Source organism: Scatophagus argus, chromosome 3 (assembly GCF_020382885.2).
Source record: "Scatophagus argus isolate fScaArg1 chromosome 3, fScaArg1.pri, whole genome shotgun sequence".
Taxonomy (NCBI): Eukaryota; Metazoa; Chordata; class Actinopteri; family Scatophagidae; genus Scatophagus; species Scatophagus argus.
In genome coordinates this window covers 1,516,532-1,536,363 of record NC_058495.1, presented here as the reverse complement: position 1 = coordinate 1,536,363, position 19,832 = coordinate 1,516,532, and the positions used below count along the sequence as shown (strand labels likewise).

The 19,832-nt window shown below is 40.7% G+C and overlaps 2 protein-coding genes across 4 annotated transcripts; one reads left to right on the top strand and one right to left on the bottom strand.

Annotated features, from left to right (window-relative positions):
• The first annotated feature begins 409 nt into the window (after nt 1–409).
• On the top strand, nt 410–11,384 carry ldlrad2 (low density lipoprotein receptor class A domain containing 2). Of its 3 annotated transcripts, XM_046380260.1 has the most exons (6): nt 410–754; nt 3,755–3,830; nt 3,933–4,240; nt 6,658–6,807; nt 7,032–7,172; nt 9,644–11,384. In XM_046380260.1, the coding sequence occupies exons 1-6, from the start codon at nt 661–663 to the stop codon at nt 9,943–9,945; spliced, it is 1,071 nt and encodes a 356-aa protein (XP_046236216.1). In that variant the 5' UTR covers nt 410–660; the 3' UTR covers nt 9,946–11,384. The 3 variants fall into 3 exon arrangements, with proteins under 3 accessions (XP_046236216.1, XP_046236211.1, XP_046236203.1); XM_046380255.1 differs by having other exon boundaries at nt 3,755–4,240; nt 7,035–7,172; XM_046380247.1 differs by having other exon boundaries at nt 3,755–4,240.
• A 5,517-nt stretch (nt 11,385–16,901) lies between these two features.
• Nucleotides 16,902–18,729, bottom strand: LOC124054350 (G0/G1 switch protein 2-like). Its single transcript, XM_046380236.1, has 2 exons — nt 18,572–18,729; nt 16,902–18,060 (listed from the first exon to the last, which is right to left on the bottom strand). The coding sequence occupies exon 2, from the start codon at nt 18,040–18,042 to the stop codon at nt 17,644–17,646; it is 399 nt and encodes a 132-aa protein (XP_046236192.1). The 5' UTR covers nt 18,043–18,060; nt 18,572–18,729; the 3' UTR covers nt 16,902–17,643.
• Between the last annotated feature and the right edge of the window lie 1,103 nt (nt 18,730–19,832).

Sequence of the window (19,832 nt, the reverse complement as noted above, 5' to 3'; positions counted from 1 at the left end):
CTTAACCCCCCAATATGCTCCCCGGGTGCTTGATGCTGCCCACTGCTCCTGTGTGTGTTTCACTGCATGTAATTTGACTGGTGTTGCATGTGTGTGTTCAGCTAAGGATGGGTTAAATGCAGAAGAAAAATTCAGTGTGTGTATGTAAATAGATATATACTATCAATAAAGCTGATTCTTCTTCTTCTTCTTCTATATCTTCACTAAAAATGTACCTGAACCTGTCTTTATATAGCAATGCATACAATTCTGTTTGTTGTTATGATAAAGCTACAGTTGTATGTTATTTATCACTTATCTGTCATTACACACAATGAAACCAGAAGCGCACACCCACTCACGCACGCACGCACACTTTCTTGACACCTGATTGGCCGGCTGTTGTCATGGAGATGACAGGAAACGTGAAGTGACGGGCGCGAGAGGAGGCTGAGCTGGAGTAAAAGCGGGAGAGTGTTTATGATGGAGAGCAGAGCGGCTGGACTCAGCCCACAGCACGTTGTCCCAGGCTGGACACACTCCTCCTGTCCTGCGCTCTCGTCCACTTTGCGCTACGGTCTTCTCCTCTTCTTCTTCTTCTGAGTCCAGATATGCCAAGTTGATGGGAAGTTGGAATGACTCGTTGAGCTGACTCTGTTAGTTGCTGTCTCAGCCTGGAGGATGGAGGTGGAGTTGGAGAGTTGTTGGCAGCGTGTGCTCAGGCTGCTGCTCCTGCTCTGCTTCGTGGCTCTGCGCTGCTCGGCCATCGAGACCGGTAAGACTTAAAGCAGAGGGTGGAGAGAGAGGAACGCGGCTCGTTGTCAGTTTGCTGATGTTTGGATGATGTTTAAACCCGGCCGACTATCAGCAGGATGGTTCTCCCTTGTGAGCTGGGTCCTGCTCAAGGTTTCTTCCTGTTAAAAGGGAGTTTTTCCTTGCCACTGACTGCTTGCTCGGGGGTTCAGGCTCTGGGTCTCTATAAAGCATCTAGAGACAATTTTGATTGTATAAGGTGCTATATAGATAAATTGAATTGAATTTAAATTAGTGCACTCACAGCGCACAATAACACTTTTTTTCCCGTTTGACACTAAATACCTACATGAACATTTGGATGTTGAGATAGACCTACTGCGGTATCTTATCACTGACCCCTATAGGCCTGGTAAAAGTAGTCTGGTATGATAGAAAGCTAAGGTCAACCACAACATAGTGGCACTGTTACAGAAGTATTATTTTTTTATTACAGTTTTATTCCTCGTATCCAGCAGACAGATAATACACTTTGTAGCTTCTGCCTTCTTTTGTTTGAAGAGCCATACCAGCGTGTTCAGAAGAGATCGTGTATTCTTCACACAGTTTACAGTTGTGATTACATATAGAATGGACATTTATTATCAAAAAAAGTTGTGTTATTCTTTTGTCGCGATGCACTTTAAATGCATATTGAAAAGTCTGCATTAAAAGTGCATTAGAATTTCAACAATCATGATCAGATGCTTGATGTTCACCGTGCATACGACCACCTCTCAGATTGCAGATGTGGCGCTTGCTGAGTCACTCTCACCTATATGCCTTTGTAGAAAATTCTACTGAAGTACAACATTTGTATTATCAGAAGCTGTTGAATGATGACATTATAGATGATGATTATCCGTCAGGGTCATGAGGGGCTGGAGCCTATCCCAGGTGACTACGGGTGAGAGGTGGGGTTCACCCTGGAGACCAGCAGTCAGGTTGCAAGGCTGACACACAAAGACAGACAACCATTCACGCACACACTCACACCTAGCGGCAATTTAGAGTAGCCCATTAACCTAATGTGCATGTTTTTGGTATTGTGGGAGGAAGCCGGAGTACCCGGAGAAAACCAACGCAGGCACAGGGAGAACATGCAAACTCCACATAGAAGGGCCCAGACCGGGATTCGAACCTGGAACGATAAATAGACCCATTAATACAAATTGTCTATTATGTGACTGATAATATATCAGTCTGATATATATATATATATATATGAAATTATAGATTTTTTTTTAATGTTAGAAATCGGTTCTAAAAAAATATTGCATCCCTGTGATGACATTCGATGATGTTCAGTTGTTTTGGTTTTTAATTTTTGATCTGTCAGCTGTATAATTTATTACCTTGTTTAGCACACAGAACAGACTGAATAAGTTTCAGTGTTTCAGTGACATAATGGAAGCCTGAGTTGAGTCACTGGTGTTAGGATAATACAAGGATAGACAGTGGGCCTGCTGCCCTTTTCCACACAATGCTGTCTCCGAGACATTTCTCACTACAGTGTGTCACCCAGGCCCTCATCTGCCCTCTGCATTTTCTTTTCTCTGAAATACAATCCATTTACAATCATAGCTTTTAACAAGAGTTTTTAAAAAAGAGAATTTTCAGCCTGCAAAAATCTTTACTGGGGACTCGGTGTCCTCTGATCACCCATGTTTTGAACAGTGTCCCCTATGGCTTTCTATTTACTAATGCGGTGCAGAGGGGATGAGCTGTTCCCACCAACAGGGGCTCCCAGGCTTTGGGACATTCCTGGAGGTCAGTGCAGGAGGATCGAGTTGTCTCCCAGGGAAACAGAGCTAATAAACTCCAGTGGTGATTGTAAATTTTCTCATTATTTGGCCTGCAGCCCAGAGGCAGGGGGCAGTGGGTGGCTGGGTGGGGGCTGCTGGAGCCGGATCTGCCCACCCATCTGTCCTGGTCCTGCCTGTGAATGAGCAGTGAGCTGCTCTTCTTGATGTGTGTGAGTTTGTACTTCTACAACAAACTCTGTGTGACAAAATAACTCAATAGCTTCAATGGAATTTTAATGTAGTTGACCTTTCAACAGCATTTTAGAAGATTCTCAGTTATCCAAACCATCCTATATCTTAAAGAATGAAGTCAAGGGCAAGGGTGAGTCTTTCCATGTTAACCACGTTAACTACTAATAAAAAACTGATACTGAGAATCAATACAATAAGCAAACACAGTATCCCAATACTAAAGTGAGTACTTTTTTAAAACTCCTACAGTGGAGGAATGTTAACAAAATAAGGGAATTATATACTGTTTGGAAGAAATCTGCTTAATTTGTTTAACTCGGGCTTGGGTCTCATTTTAACTTCACAAAAAAGGGATTGCAGATTTTGTCCCCCATCACTTAGATTGTAGGCAAGTTAGGAAGGGATCTTCAAAGCCCCCCGCCCCCCGGCTTCAGTGGGGTAAACAGGAAGAATGATCACAGCAAGCAAAAGCGATTTCAGTATTCATATGGGCACCTCACTGTTGTGAAGACAGACCTGAAAAACAGTGAACCTAATCTTTAACATTATTAATTAGTTAATTAAACATATAGCATAATAAAGAGAAGAGCAATAAAATGCCAACAAGCACTGGAGGTCGAGGAAGAGTACGGTCAATATATATATATATATATATATATATATATATATATATGATAATTCTGAAATTATGCCTTCTTATTGCATCTTTTGTCCGATCAACAGTGCAAAAAATGTAAAAACTATGAAAATAATTAACTGATTACCAAAATAATAAAATAACTTTGTTCTATCAATTAATCGATTAATCAGTTTCCTCTGGCTATACTGACTCTTCTGAGATAGTGGTTTAATTTCAGCATTATCTTGACACATCAGACACAGAAGTTTTCTCTTGATCACAACTGAAATGTTAAATTATCGGAATACCGGGTTCTGCACTCAGCAAAAGAATGTCTGAATGACCAGTTTGTTCTGTTCCTTGTCAGTGAACGTGGTGGACTTCTGTGGCCAGACAATCCGGGGTGATGGCATGATCGTCAACTCACATCAGGAATCTAAGAAGTATTACTTTGTTACAATGGGGACTGACTGCCACCTCACCATGCAGGCCAGCACCCCTAAAGACAAGGTTCAGTTTCACTTCCGCTTCTTCCTGGTTTACAGTTTACTACGAGTGGCCCCTCTGAGTCCAGCCCCTGTCCTCCCAGAGTCTCCTCGTGGCTCTGCCCCTCTCAACCCCAGACTGGAGCCCACCTCTGGTGAAAGCTCAGGGGATCCGTGTCATGCTGGCTCATACGTTCAGTTCTACGATGGACGAGACAGGAGCTCTCCTACCCTTGGACCTCCTCTGTGTGGGAAGAGCCCTCCTCGGCCAGTGCTGTCCACAGGAAACTACCTGACCCTGAGGCTGGTGACCAGGGGGACTCAGCCCAGAGTCGACTTTGTGGGGGACTTCACCTCCTTCAGACTGGGTAAAAAACACACAGACATGTCCATCTATGTCACGGATGCTTAATGTCTTACAGGCATTTGAGATATGAGATACACGTACATAAACCAATGTATGACAATGATAAAATACTCATGTCCTCAAATCAGAAAATAATGCCCTGCAAGATGTGTGGTTATATAAAATAATGGTCCTCTATTATTTTATATAACCACACACCTTGGAGTGCATTATCAGTTTCTGTCGATAGCCACTTACCTAAAGGTACAGTCAATCATCATCCATTAAGTTTATAGCACTAAAACTAACCTATCTAAGTTTAACACATGGATACATGGTTAGTTTTGGCTGTGAACGTTAACTGGTAATGTAGCATGAAAGATCAGTATTGTTGCTAAGGTTTCCTGTGAACTATTCTTTTCAGGTGTTTGTTCACTAAAACTATGTGTTCTCATCCTCATTGGTTAATATCAAATAGATTTTTCTGGATGCCACTGAACAGTGTTTACTGAACACAAACAGACTTTAGTCTAAAAGATAGGTCAAGTGAAGTAGAGAGGCAGATTAAGCTTTAAAGACTAACAAAAGACTGTTTCATCAACTGTAGTGCCTAGGTGAGTCAAAAGAATTCATTAAATAGGAGTCAATCAGTGCAATTTGTATAGAAAGTTATTTCTGTGACACTAAAACTTGAACTTCAGCAAATCCCTTTTCATACTCATCCATCTATTTTGTATACCGCCGCCTTTTCATACTCATATACTCCTAATCAAATTTGGCATTAACAGACAAAAAAGTACCAAAAACACCACCTACCTAAACATGCTGCTGACTGACTACACCCATTCATGGAAACAACATTTCCTGATGGCTGTGGCTGTTCACAGGATAATGCACCCTACCACACTGCAAAAAATGTTTCCAAAATGGTTTGTGGAACACAGCAACAAGTTCAAGGTGTTGACCTTGGAGTTGACCTCCAAATTCTCTAGATCTCAATCCAATTGAGCATCTGTGGGGTGTGCTGGAAAAACAAGTCTGATCAAGACTTAAGGGATCTGCTACCATAGTGTACCTTACAGTGTCTAGTGGAGTCCATGCCTGGATGGGTCAGGACTGTTTTTGTGGCAAAAAGGAGATCTACTCATTATTAGGCGGTTGGTCATATTGTTTTCATATTGTCACATACAGTGTCATCTGTGGTTGCTCATCGTGGACTAAATAGAGCATTTATGGTTATTTTCTCCACCTAACCCACAGCATACATAAAAGTTGACATAAATAAATAACACAAGTAATCATGTACAGTCTGTGGGACTGTAAGTGCACAACTCTGACGTACGGATCGAGCAGCTGAAATAGTTCAACTGAAACCCCAAACCATCACAAAGACATGCACAGTTCAGCTTTAACAGCATTTAGCACAAGTATCCGTCACATAGGTTTAAATTATTCATTACCCTGAAGGAACAACAGATCTATACATAATGCCATTCAACAACATAAACTGTACAAAATCAACTAAGCACTCTATTAGGAGTATTCAAAAATATTACCGTATATTATATATATGGAAATACATATTGCCATATCTAGTGTTGGTGATTTGGTGGTTGGTTTGTTACAAATTAATTGTTCTCTACATTATGTCCAATATTTTACAACTTAAGTATATGATAATATTGTTCCTTTATTTTATGCTGGTTTCACTTAATTTCTGTACACTGTGTACACTTGCACTATACTTGAAGATACTTGAAACTTCAGCTGGGCAATTTATCATGCACGGAATTTTACCTCATGGTTACGTGGACATCTAGCTGACAGTTCACAGTGGCATAAAGTAGTACACAAAACTAACAACAGAAACATCTGAACTGCACCGGACTTGAGGCACAACATAAAAAGCTGACTCATGGTTTGTTCATGTACTGCAAAGAGGCACTGAGATCTGCAATATTAGCGTTTTCTTGTAAACAGTGTTACATTGATGAGCTCTGAGAACAAAGTCCATGGGAAATAAAATTGGAAAACGTGTTGCATCAGTGAAAGTAAATGTAACTCTAAACTACATGTATGAAAAATGTAGATGTACACTGTTGCACCAGGCTCATTATTATAGTTACAAGATAATAACATATATATAATGACCTTTATAATAGCCATTTGTGGAACCGTAACAGCAGTGTCACTGATAAAACAGTAAGTTATCAAGTGCATGTAGACAAGTGTTTCACAAGAAACATAGCACTGCTCCAGGAGAGGCTGGGAAGAAGAATACTAGTCACTAGCAAACAAATTGAGGATTGAAATGCATTCAATATGTTTGTTAGTTTGTTTTTGCTTTAAATCTGCATCAAACTCCGCTCACATGTTTTCATGGCTGACAGGATGTTTTCTCTCTTCCCATGATCCCTCAATTATAACCTCCTCCTTCAGGTTTTAACCAATCAGAGTGCAGCAGTGAGCCTTATTTCACCTGCAGGAATGGGAAGTGTATTCCTCTCAGTTTGGTGTGTGATGATAAAGGCATTGACAACTGTGGGGATGGAAGTGACTTGGAGGAAAACCTGACGACAGGTTGTAAAGGTCAGTTATGCAATGTGGTGACACACACTGATATTTAAAGATATACCCCCTGTTTTTAGTACAGCATATTTAGTGTCTCACAGTTAATGCTCCAAAAGGAAGTTTCGAACTTCAGTGTTGTGTTGGCAGGGTAAATTACTGAATTTGCTATAAAAATGTTAATGAGGTGTCTTTGCAGTACAACAAAATATTCTATCATTTGACCCAAATATGTCCTTCATCAGCAGGTCAGCTTTTACCTCCTGAACCTCCACCGGCAATAGCAACCCCACGGCCACCTTTTGTGAATCCACCCACAGTGCCAATTGGCTCACATATGAACTGTGGCATGCCAGACAGTGCTCCCAGTCATGAGTCAGGAACAGGTTAGTGACCATTGTGACATGTTACATATTCCTTAATTCAGCTGGTGGAAACAGTATCCTCCAGCAGAAATCATAATTTCTTAGTTAGTTTGTTTGTTTGTTCGTCTTCTTCCACTTATCCGGGTCCAGGACGGGGCCAGAAGTCTCAGTAGGAAAGCCCAACCCATCCTCTCCCCAGCCACTTCCACCTGCTCATCCAGAGAGATACCCAGGCCAGACAAGAGATGTAATCCCTCCATTGTGTCCTGGGTTTGCCCTGGGGTCTTCCCCCGGATGGACATGCCCAAAACAGCTCCCCAGAGAGACATCCGAGAGGCACCTCAACTTGCTTCTGTTGATGTAGTGGAGCAGCAGTTCTACTCTGAACCCCTCCCGGATATCCAAGCTCCTCACCCTGTCTCTAAGGCTGAGCCCAGCTACCCTGTGAAGGAAACTCATTCCAGCTGTATGGAAGCTGGAATGATCATATTTGTGATCGTGTTCTTTCGGTTACTACCCACAGCTTGAGATGATTGGTGAGGGTTGAGACGTAGGTTGACTGCTAAATTGAGAGCTTTGCCTTTTGGATCATCTCTCGCCACAACAGACTAGTACAGCATCCACATCACAGCAGACGCTACCCCAAGCTGACTGTCAATCTCCCGCTACATTTTCCCTCACTTGTGAACAAGACCTCAAGATACTTGCACTCCTGCACTTGGGGCAGCAATTATCCTCCGACCCGGAGGATATCGACTCTTTTCGGGCTGAGAACCATGGCCTCAGACTTAGAGGTGCTGATCCTCGTCCCAGCTCCTTCATACTTGGTTGCAAACCATCCCAACACAATCTGGAGGTCACTGTTTGATGACACCAATAGGGCTGCATCGTCCGCAAGAAAGCAGAGACGTAATCCTAAGGTCACAAAACCTGAGACCCTCTGCCACTTGGCTGCGCCTAGAAATTCTGTCCATAAAGATTGTGAACACAACTGATGGCAAAGGGCGACCCTGGCAGAGTCCAACTCTGACCAGGAACAAGTTTGACAAGTTACCGGCAATGTGAACCAAGCTGTCACTCCAACTATACAAAGATTGGATGGCCTGTTGCAACAACAATACCGTCGTGGAATATGGGGCAAAACCATGGGCAAGTGTACCCTGCCTGGAGGGTTACCAGGGCCCAGCCTGAACCTGAAGCAGAGACATGGTTATGCTTATGTTCTGCAGTGGGTTGGTTGGTAAACAAATTAACTTAGTTCCCATTTGGATGCAAAGTTTCCTGATGACAGGGCATAAAACTAATGGAGGTGACCAATGAGTTGTTAATTTCACCCAAAGACTCCTAAACCAATAAACAGTGATGGATTCTCATGGCAAAGAGCAGCCTTTTGAGTGATCTCTCTCTATTCCAGTGCCAGAGGTGCAAACACATTGTCTGGGCCAGCCTGTCAGCTTCTGATTGCTTTTAAGACCTTGCCAAGTCTGGCCTAAGAAAGCAGCTATTCTTCTGTTCAAGTGAGAGTGAGACAAGAGGATTCGCATTTGCCTGCTGTGCAAATTGCCAGCTGTTTGTTAGCGGAGATGCATTTCAATACACCCCGGACAGTCTGCCACAGGGAGGAATCACAGACTGGATGGTGCATTAGTTGTTGATGATGGTTGAATTTGTTTTATTTTGTAAGTGTGTGAATGCCGGAAATCTTAACAGTGAGCTTCAGGCACATCAGTATATAAGGTTTATTTATTGCTTAAATGGCTGTTACTGCCAACCCCTTACAGAGTATGTACAACATCCATGTCAAGACTGTTAGCTTTAGGTATGCTAGAAGACATAATTTGTTATTAATATGTTTGGATTTGGACCTGTATCAGACACACAGATTAAAATGATTATGGGCGAGTTGTATTGCTTCTGGATTGTTGGTGTTTGTAGACACTCTTATGGCAGTTGTATGCAATCTTCCCTTCTTTCTGTAGCTCTCAGCCCCAAGCCCGTTACTAAAGACATAAATCTTGATGTAGTTCTAAGTGCAGTTTTTGTTCTCATGTAGGGGTAAATTTAATTTTTGTGAACTACTACTATTACTACTAGCACCTCTGTTTGCACTAATGCTAGCACCACTGAGGCTCTTTAGAGATGAACTCCTCCAAAGGACCGGTCTTATGTCGACAGTAGGAGGGCAAAGCAGAGAGAGAGAGTGTCAGTGTAAGGCAAACAAGGAACAGAGGAGAGGTCCGACCGATCTGTGGCAGTCTCAGTGGTGAATGGTGTGCAAGCTTTCCTCTGTCTGTTGCAGTTTGTAGTGGTAGAATACTACAGAGCTTGAACTCTAAAAATGTCTACTTGAATACTTGTACTTGAATTTGTTTCCGTATGGGAATAGAATGTGCATTACACAGTAAGTCGCTAAAATTATATAAGTGTTTTCCACCTGTATAAATTAAATATGGATGTAAATAAAAATAACTGTATTTTGCTCTTATCCCCAGACTCCCCAGTCTCCCTATCCCTATTGGTTCTCTACATCCTCCTGGGTGTGGTGGTGGGCAGTGTGGTGCTCTGCTGGTGCTGCTGGTCACCTGGCTGGTTCCTGTGGCGCGTCAGCATCTGTCGCTTCTTACCCTGCTGCAACTCGGCATGTGCCTCCTGCCAGCTCTGTGGCCACAGCTGCACGCACAGAAAGGAGCGACTGGCAAAAGTCACCCCACACACACCTGTCAATGGGACCTCAACAGGCACGGTGGCCGCCACCAACAGTGCTGATGAAAATATGCCCATGTCGGCTGTTTAGAGCAGAGAGTCTGTTCAGTCTGGGCATATACGCTAGAGATGTGGGTACAACGTCTTTATGCTGAGCTGTGATCAAAGGTGAACATTTACTGCATTAGGCAGGGAAATAGCACCAAGAATCTTATTAGTGAAGGTTAGACTGATGTGGTCCAGTATAGGAGGCTGACATGAGCACAGCTGGACAGCTTTGGTTAAACCGGGGTTTGCATGCTTTAACAGTGATAATGCAGGTGAGAGTGGTGTGTTTATATTATAAGAAGGTAAAGCAGGGTACAGTATGACTATGGCCTGTAGAAAAGTAAGAATGTATCTGAAAAAGAAAGGTTTTTAGATCGCAATATTGTTAGGATCATATTGTTAGTGTTAGGATCTCTTGAAAAACATTTTGTGTTCACAGCACATTTCACCTGTTTTGAAGTTATCTCGTACATGTTATGATGGCAGTACATTCTGTTTAAGAAGCTGTCAGTTTTCAGAAGACACAGTAAAAAGTAAGTGTGAGTCGTTTTTGGTTATATATATGTTTATTTCTTGTGAACATGCTTTACTTAGAAGTAACAGTTTAGCCATGCAGTGAAAGTATCACGTGCAGTACACAGTGTTGACCAAAACTTTTCCATGGACACGCTCTGAGGACAAAGCCCCAGTACTACAATGTCACCACCCGGTGACAACAGCTGTTCTCCCTTGGAGAAATTTCTTCAGATTTTCCACTCTCCTCCCAGCAGTCTGCTGCTGTCCCACATATAAACCAATGTGAAGTTCTGACAGTGGAACACAAAGTCATTCAGTGTCTTGTCTGCTTGGAGGTAATTAAAAAAGTATGAACTTCAAATGTGCTATTGTGTGCACAAAATAAACTTTGACAAATTGCAACAAAAAACTGTGCTAATTTATCAACCTAAAGTCCAGACAAAACTGCATTTTAAGAATATCTAGCTTCCATATTGTGACTTATATCTGAGCGAAAGGGAATAGGTGGGGCATCCTATATGGAAGAATTTGATTTGAAAAGTAAACCTGTAGTGACAGTGTATGCTCACGGGGCAGCATTATCAGGGAGAGAGAGAAGAGTTCTATTGTATGCTCCACGCAGTTGCTGAAGCAGTCCACACTGAAATGTCCTGCACATAATCTTGTGCTGTCACAGACACCACCTTTCTCAGAGGGAATATATTACAGCTAGCAGGCCAGTGCTTTGGTTTATGACCACACACCTGCAAATGATATGCAAAAGACATAATGACACTCACATCACCCTCAACTGTACATTTTGTGCTAATTATCAAATAGTAGCATGTCAATGTGTTAAACATAAAATGAAGAATATGATAATATTTATTTAGAGTGAAAGGCTAAAAAAGTATAACAGAGACAAGAAAGTATAGAAACAGATACCACTATTTCAATGTCAACTTTCAATGGTTTACTTGTTGGCAAAGAGCCTCCTTGACTTCATATAAAGCAACAAGTACTGTGAGGGGCAACTTGCGTTCATGTGTCCACCAGGCAAACTTTCTTTGTGGCATCCTCTAGATGGAGTACCTCCATAACCTTTCCTCTCCTCGCTACATTATGTATTGTGTAACTACATTACACAATTACTTACTCTTTTTTTTTTTTTAGGGATTTTGACATGTGTTCTTGGTAAGGCATAAAACCTTAAACATAATTAGTTTCTGACCTCCGGGTTGCCAGGCTGCAGCACACTGAGGTATGCAGACTTCTTTATGTGTCTTGCTTTCTGCTGAGACTGTACAGCAATACTCATGTATCTGTATACCTATCAAACAGCACACACACACGACACCAAGTACATTACAGATCCTCTCAGCTCTCACTGACTCAGATGTTCATATGCATCACTCTTTGGAGAAGGTCAGTGTTTGAGAAAGATGGTCTTGCTAAGAACTTTTAAGCTTGCATTTAATAAGCATCTAAAGGTTAAATATGCAAGATCCGTTGCCAATAAATAGAGATCACTTTAGAGCACCAGAGCACCAATATCTCAGACCAAAAGAATGTCTTTCACACAATAAATATGTAAAAACACACACTATTTGTGAAACCTACATCAGAGTGTTAGGATTTGGTATTTTCTGGTATTTGTCCACTCTCCCTCCCCTTCCCTTTCCCCCTCTCTCTCTCTCTCTCTCTCTCTCTCTCTCTCTGTGTGGTGGGTGTGTGTGTGGTGTATCTCACCGGGAGCCAATCCTAAGCAGAGCAGGGCAATCTGGTTTCTTGTACGTGGATTCCTCTGTCCTGCACACCTGTTCATCGTTCTCTGCAGTCAACGCCACCCTCTTCCTGCCCTGCCCCTCCACTATCGCCAGGTTGTCCCTGCTTCTTAGTGCTATTGTGAATGGCCTCTCTGTCTGTAAGTTTTCATTCTCTGTTTTTTTGTGGCACTAATACCTTGTCTGCTTTTTTGCCCAGGTTCACCTACTCTCCCCAGCCTTCCTGCCTCGCTCTGCTGGACTGCCTCAATCGACTGACCTTTCTGTAAGACTCACCTGTTCACCAATCCTTTGTTCTCTCAGACCGTGCGCACTCACCTGTCGCCCGACATCCTCAGCCCCTTTGGAAGTATTAGTCAGAGACCCATATTAGCTAGTATTCATGGACTCTTGTTTAAATATTTGGTAAAACTTCAGTTTCTGAACTGTTCCCTTTGTCTCTTGTGTCTTGCTTTTTAGGTACCAATTATTGTAACCTTAACACAGACCTTAAAATTAGGCATTGCTGGTCAAATTTGAATCAGGATTCTGTTACTGCATAGCCTGTTTAATACTTCAAATGTTTCAGAAACTTATTGTAGTGTACCGTTTAGCTGTTATTTTCCTTGTTAAAGGCTTTTCTGGGAGTTTTTCCTTAGTCGATGTGAGGGTCGAAGGGCAGAGGATGTTGCTGATGTTATGTGAAGCCCTTTGAGACAAACTGCTTGTCAAAATGGGCTATACAAATAAAGTTGTCTTGTCTTGTCTAATAAGTTTCTTACCAGGCTGCCATGTTGACTCATAATCACTAACAAGCACGTACAGCTGTCCCAGCTACCAAAACAAAGAACAGAGAAGTTTGTGATACATCATTCTCTGTTCAGTATGCCATTACTTTACTATATCTTTACATAACATTATTGCTGCTATATTAACTTTCAGTATTGTACATATTTAACCTCTAAAGGCACACATACCGGATTTATCAGTTGCTGTTTGTGAGCAGTCATCAACCCAAAATATCAGTATTTGATGACCTGGGAATAAGACTCAGATTTCAACTGTCTTTTTCCAAAAATGTGCTGAACACAGCAAAATAATGAGAACATAAAAAAAAAAAAAATACAGACAGAAGGCAGGTGTCAACAGATCAGCATTACACACTTCTAGAGGGTTATTGTTTTTTTCAGGAATTCCTGCATAGTATATGTATATGTATATATGAAGTATATGAATCTGACTGACTTTATATGTAATGTGTTAAATAAACTGCGAGAATGAGTCAAACATTATTAAAGCTTAGATTGTCATATACTTGGAAATGTCATTGTATGTTTGTTTTCTGGCTTTCAGCAGCCTCATTTGCAGCAGGCAGATAGAAAAAAATCCCCACTATACACTATCTGCTCAGCAGCAAGCAGGAAACGGACACAGTAAGTTAATAACTGGTGAATATGGTGGAGCATTTAGCAGCCACATACTTCTTCCAGGATCTAATGGAAACCAAACAGGGCTAAAATTAGAGGAAACAGTGAACTTATGTTCATCATGTTGCTCTGTGTCTGCTGGATGTGTAACTAGGCAACTGTTTACTGATAGGTTCACCACAGTAACTTGTTTGTAGTGTTTCCTCCTTCCCCAAATGGCCAAAAACAAAACAAGCTAACAAAAAAACATCAGTTAATACAGCTTTAAAATGGGGTCAGCACTTACAGATTAACAGTGCAATGGTCTCACTGTTAGTCTTTTGTTGTTATGTACATACTGTAGCGTTTTGTTGTTGCAAAGTAGAAATGTACTGCTATTTACTGTTATCTACATTTTCTTCATAGGTATTGATAGCTGCTTTTGGGAATAAACTAAACATCACAATTTATGACATTTTCACCCACATGTCAGTGAAGCTAAACACTACGTACACCGAGGGACAAATCCAAACACATCATCAGAGAGGAGTCAAGTTGTGTGAGTTTGTCACGTTTGTCCCACCTGCAGCTCAGAGACAGCTGTCTAAGATAACTAATGTGACTGGCACCCTGAAAGCAAAGCCTGGGGGAGGGAGGAGGGGGCTGCAGCTCTGTTTGTGTTGCCTCTGGTGGTATCCACTGGCAACCTTTCAAGTCAAATCCCGGTTTCTATGAAACACTGCAAAAAAAAAAAAAAAAAAAAATCTTTCGCAACCCTTCTGTCACTCTGATTTGTCTTTCTGTAATTGTCCTTTTGATCCCTAGTTAAACTGCTAAGTTGTGCAGCTAAAGGGTTCATAATTTTAAAAGTGCTTACACAAGACAAACTTTCTACAGACACATTACTGCCAGAAAATGATTTTTGACCTCTTGAAGCAGGCAACACTTTGACTCTGTTTGCCTTGCTTTTCATTAGCTAAAGAATTTTTCTACCCAGCTGCATAGTTTCACAAATGTATAAAGCTATACAGCAGGAAAAAGAACATTTAAACTGTATTAAATCCATCTTATCTGTAGAATTGAGGTTTAAGATAAAAATCTTAATGCCTAAAGCAACTAAAACTGATCCTTAACTGAGCACAGAGAAGCCCTAAGTGCTGCCTGTACTATCCAGGGTTATATTGGCCTCCCACTCATGTGTGTTCACGTGCCAGCGTCATTGTTCCATTGTTGCTGTGTTATCTCAGTGAGCCATGCTGCTGGATCTATTGCTTGGCTGAACCATCGCTTGACCCTATAAAATCTGCAGTCAGCCATCAACACAGCAGGGGTTCAGAGCAAACAATCAACAGCGCAGTGCATCTTAATGAGTATCTCAGGTTTACACACATTGTTAAGCGTACTTTTACACCTGGTGTTCGCCTGGAACTCAGTGATAATGGATTTACTGACTGTGAGGGCAACCTGAGGCAAAGTTAACAGCTTAAGGATGCAAGTTTTTTCCCTGGGTGTACATATGTAGAACTTACAGCCTTGAGTCTGTGTGGATATAGGTAGCTACAAAGCCACATGCAACATTAATATTGCATTGTACTGTATTCAGGTACTGGAGCTCCAGAGCCCTGGACTTGTGCATTCTAGGATAAAGCAACTGTTAATGTTAGTAGCTACACTTGTGCTACTAAACAAAATGTTTGCTGTGGATGGAGGAGTGAGCACAAAGGAACATGACAGGTTGGTTTAACTGCAAAGCAAGTTTTTTTTAATTTAACTTAAACTTTTAACTTTAGCTTCAGGGTCTGGCAATTATGTGGATGTTCTTTGACACACACCTCCCACCTAAACATTATGGAACGACCCCCCCACCCTTCAATGCACAGGGCCCAGAGCATCCAACATTCTGATGCCGGTGAAAACAAAATACTTCAGAGGTCCTGTGTCCCCTTCTCAGACAAGTCAGAGCTGTTTTGGCAGCACAAAGGGGGTGTACAAAAATAATAAGCAGGTGGTAGCTATTAATGTTGTGGATGATTGGTGTATATCCCTGACAATACAATTTATATATATTAACATGATAAATGAATAAACTGTTACCAATAAGACACATTTCATCTATTCAATTCAATCAATTCAATTTATTTATATAGTTCACAACAAAAGTTATCTCATGACACTTTCCAATTAGATCAGGTCTAGACCAAACTCTTTAATTAAATTGTAATATAGAGAACCCAACATTCCCCCTTTACCAAGCACTTGGCGACAGTGGTGAGGAAAAACTGCCTTTTAGAAGGCAGAAACCACTGGGCAGACCCCAGTTCAAGATGGGTGGCCATCTGCCTTGACCGGTTAAGTGCTTCATCTAATACCCTAACCCCATTTTTATTATGAAATTTGTACGATTAAAACACAGTTAGACGTGCAAAACACACCTGCTGCTAAAGAGAAACAAATTATGCAAAATTATGTCAAAGTACTTGAGAGAGAGAGGCAGATTCCTCAACAAATAAATAAGTAAGTGTGAAGAAGCACCAGGGATGATAGACAAGGTTGAACGTGGCAAAACTGAGGAGATTGGCACGTTTCAAACAAAACTTTAGTTAGCTTAACCTTTAAGTATCATTAGCAAATCCTTTTAAATAGATTGCTCGTATTACAAATTGCAATTTTCGAATTGCTGTGCTTAAAGTCAAGAACCTGTAACTGCCGCAGTCTAATTTGAAAGAAAATCTTTCTGTGTTCTGAAAAAACGTTGGGCTTTTATTATTTATATGTATATATATATATGGGTCTATAACCCTGACTTTGGAAGTGGTTGTCAGAAACTCCATAGGTGTCACAAGGTTGATGGGGGAACATTTTATCCCCTTGTCCCCCTATAACAATTCATTAAGTGGTTACTGCAAAGACTACCTGAAAACTAGTTAGCAAAATGAGCAGATAAGATAAATAGTTGATAATAGCTAAAAGCAAAGGCTGAGCTAAAAGTTATGGATAAACTAATGAAATAGACAACCTAAAGTAGCATAATGTAAAAATGCTTCCCTGGATTTGCCACTCCATGTGTTTGGACTATGAATGCAGTTCATACTAATGCAAGTGTAAACCCAATAATCAATTTTATAAAATGTTGTAACATCCGCTATTATATTGTGTTTTATATGATTAATAGTTAAATAACATCTAGTTTGCAATAAATGAACACATCTGGAAAATAAATAATGGTTTTGATGAGGGGATACTGGAGTTCATTGGGCTGGACCCTGAGGATACAAAAATAGATTGTAAACCATACAGCAAACAAACCAGCGGGAGAGAAGACATAACAAATCAAATAAAATATGATAAATAAAATATCACCTTTATTGTTATGAAAAAAGTGTTGTATATACAGTATTAAAGTTTTCAGCAAACATTGCTCTCCTTGAACACAGGATGTAGGTGGAGTGGCAGATCATATACACCCACCAGACAACAGGTGGCGTTACACAACAGTTTACCACAGCCAGACAGTATCTCAACACAATGCTGTCTTCACATACTCCTCATAACTCCTAACTTCAAGTTCTGAAGTCCTAACCTTTGACAAAATGGACCCTGTAGAGCATAGTTTTGTCTGTCTGCTGTTTTCCTTTTGTCTCTGAGAAAGACAGGCATGCGTAATGGATGTTTTATTTATCTCAGGGTTTTCATGTCTTGTATCCTGACAAGATTCACATTAACCTGTAGATCACTGTTTGATAAAGAGGATGAACTTATGACACATTTGTCAGTTCTTCATGTTTTGTCCATATCTGTCCATGATTTGTTTTTTTTCCATTTGAGTTATGTCAAAACATGTCAGCTCTTCCATGTAGGCTGTCACTGGGGCCTTTGGGGATCTTTCATGCCCAGTGCGTATAGGTACACAGATAAACATTTCTGACAGCATCAGAAGGCGTATTTAATAAGCAGCACAAAACAGCAGGCAGCTCAGCCACTTCTAATTTAGCTGTCTGTAAAGCTTCAGACTATGCACGTGTTGCACAAGTCAGTGGTGTAACAATGAATATCTCAAGTCACTTGGGTTTCACCCCTTTAGGAAGCATGCAGACGGTTGGCCATGCTCCGTTGACTGGGTCTATGAGTCTTGGAGAGGGTCATTGTCTGGGTTGTGGCCCCATTTTCACGAGCCTCCTCCTCCTCCTCCTCCTCCTCCTCTTCCTCCTGGCTCTTAACACTGTGCTGGAGCTCAGCTTCAACAGTCCTCCGCTCCCGTGCCAACATGAGGATCATCTCTGTATCCATCTCCTCACCAGAGGTGAAAGGGTGACACACGGTCTCCACCAGACCGATGACTGTCCCCAGCACTGCGAACACTGAACCCACCAGGTAGACCTTAAGCAAACCACAGCTGGGTTTCTGACTCAGCATCTCTTTGGCGAAAGGGATCAGCTCCTCCATGTTTCCAGTTTCACTGGTTCTGCTGAATATCATATGCAGACCTTGATTGATCTAGATTAAAATGAAAAAAAAATGCAAATGAAGAATGTTTTTTAAAAACTCGTATCTGAGGCACAGACTAAGTCATTTTCAGATGTGCAGAAACGTCCTTTGTCTGTTTCATATCGTTCTAAATGCAATGCTTTTGCCTATTTAAACTAGGGATCAGACTGGTTAATTCATTTAAGATATTGCTTTGGGCTCTGGGAATTACATATCAAATATCAACTCGGCAATAGATCAGCACTTTAAGCTGATCACTTTAATGGATTTACATGTTATAAAATACATTTGACATTTGAATATATTACAATTTAAGCCACAGTTTACTAGGTTAGAGAATAAATACAAAAATAAAATCATTTCCTCTTAAAACAACTTTACGTGTCAGATTTTATGGTAGACTACATGCAACTCCTAGTTATTTGAAAATATACCAATATAACAGCAATCTAATTTCCCATTAACATACAGCATACACACTTTTACTACTGATTTTTCAAAAGAAAATAAAATAACTTACTGTGATATTTGTTTGTTCTAGTCACAGGTTCACTCTCGGCTTGAGTTTGAGTTTAAGGCAAGAACGCACCTTTACTAGATACTGTGGTCATTTATAGCCCCATTCTCTCCACCCACACAGTGACAGCAGCTGAATATTCATAGAGCATGGAGGCTAGTCTCTGGAGAATAAAAAGCACAGCTTTGAGCCAGAAACTTTGACCCAGTTTTGTTTAAGCTTATTTACACAGTCAATACTTTCACTCATGTTCCCACTAATACTGCTTTAGGGATTGTCTAGTATTCAGAAGTGAGTTCCAAGCGACTGCTATACTTTGAGCTAAATTTACAGTGTGTGTATATTGTAGCATGTTCACGAGTGAAGTTATGATGAGGAAGCTGTATAGCCAATATCTCTTTCGATGTTGGTATCTCTCAGTCAGCTTCTACAAGATACAAGATACAAGATAGGTTTATTTGTCACATACACAATCATACACGGTACAATGTGCAGTGAAATTCTTTGTGTCCCTGCTACCAAAAAAATAGGTAAATAATAAAAAAAAAGAAGAAAAAGAAAAGAAAAGAAAAAAAATAATAAAATTAAAATTAACTTTAAAAAAAGTGAAAATGTGCATTATTTACATGAGCTTCTAACGAGAAATGTTAGTACATTTCTGCAAATGTCTCCATTTGCTGATGCTTATTAAGTTCATTTATTTATGTATTGTCAAAGTGGTGAAGATGATTGCTTCATTTTTCGTTATTTATGTTTTGGAGGAGGAAAACTGAACAGCTTTTTTTTCTACACTATGGTGATCTGTAAGAGGACAGGCCACATTAAGAAAATTAACAAATGAACTGGAATATAAAATTATCACTTTCAATTCACAAAAATGTTTCTTGTGTAAAAAAATAAAGAAGCAATGTCTTTCAGGTTTGCATTTTTGTAATTTTCTCATTGACATTGTTGATACTGGTCAGTACTCCATAGCCCTATATCCAACACAAGTTCCTAAACCAGCAAATGAAAGATAATTAGAACTATGACTTCAGTTCATTTTCTGCTGAATATGTTTTAAGGACTAATCCAAATGATGCCACATGAGTTCATTTCAGTCAAAGGTCAAAATTATGTCAAAAGAGAAAAAGAAAAAAAAACAGGAATAAACATGTGATGTGTCTCAGTTGTCTTGTTGTCAGACCAGCACAGTGTGGCAGTAGTAAAGCCATACAGCCGTGCAGCTGACCACTGGGCTGATGGAGTCCTCCACATCAACAGC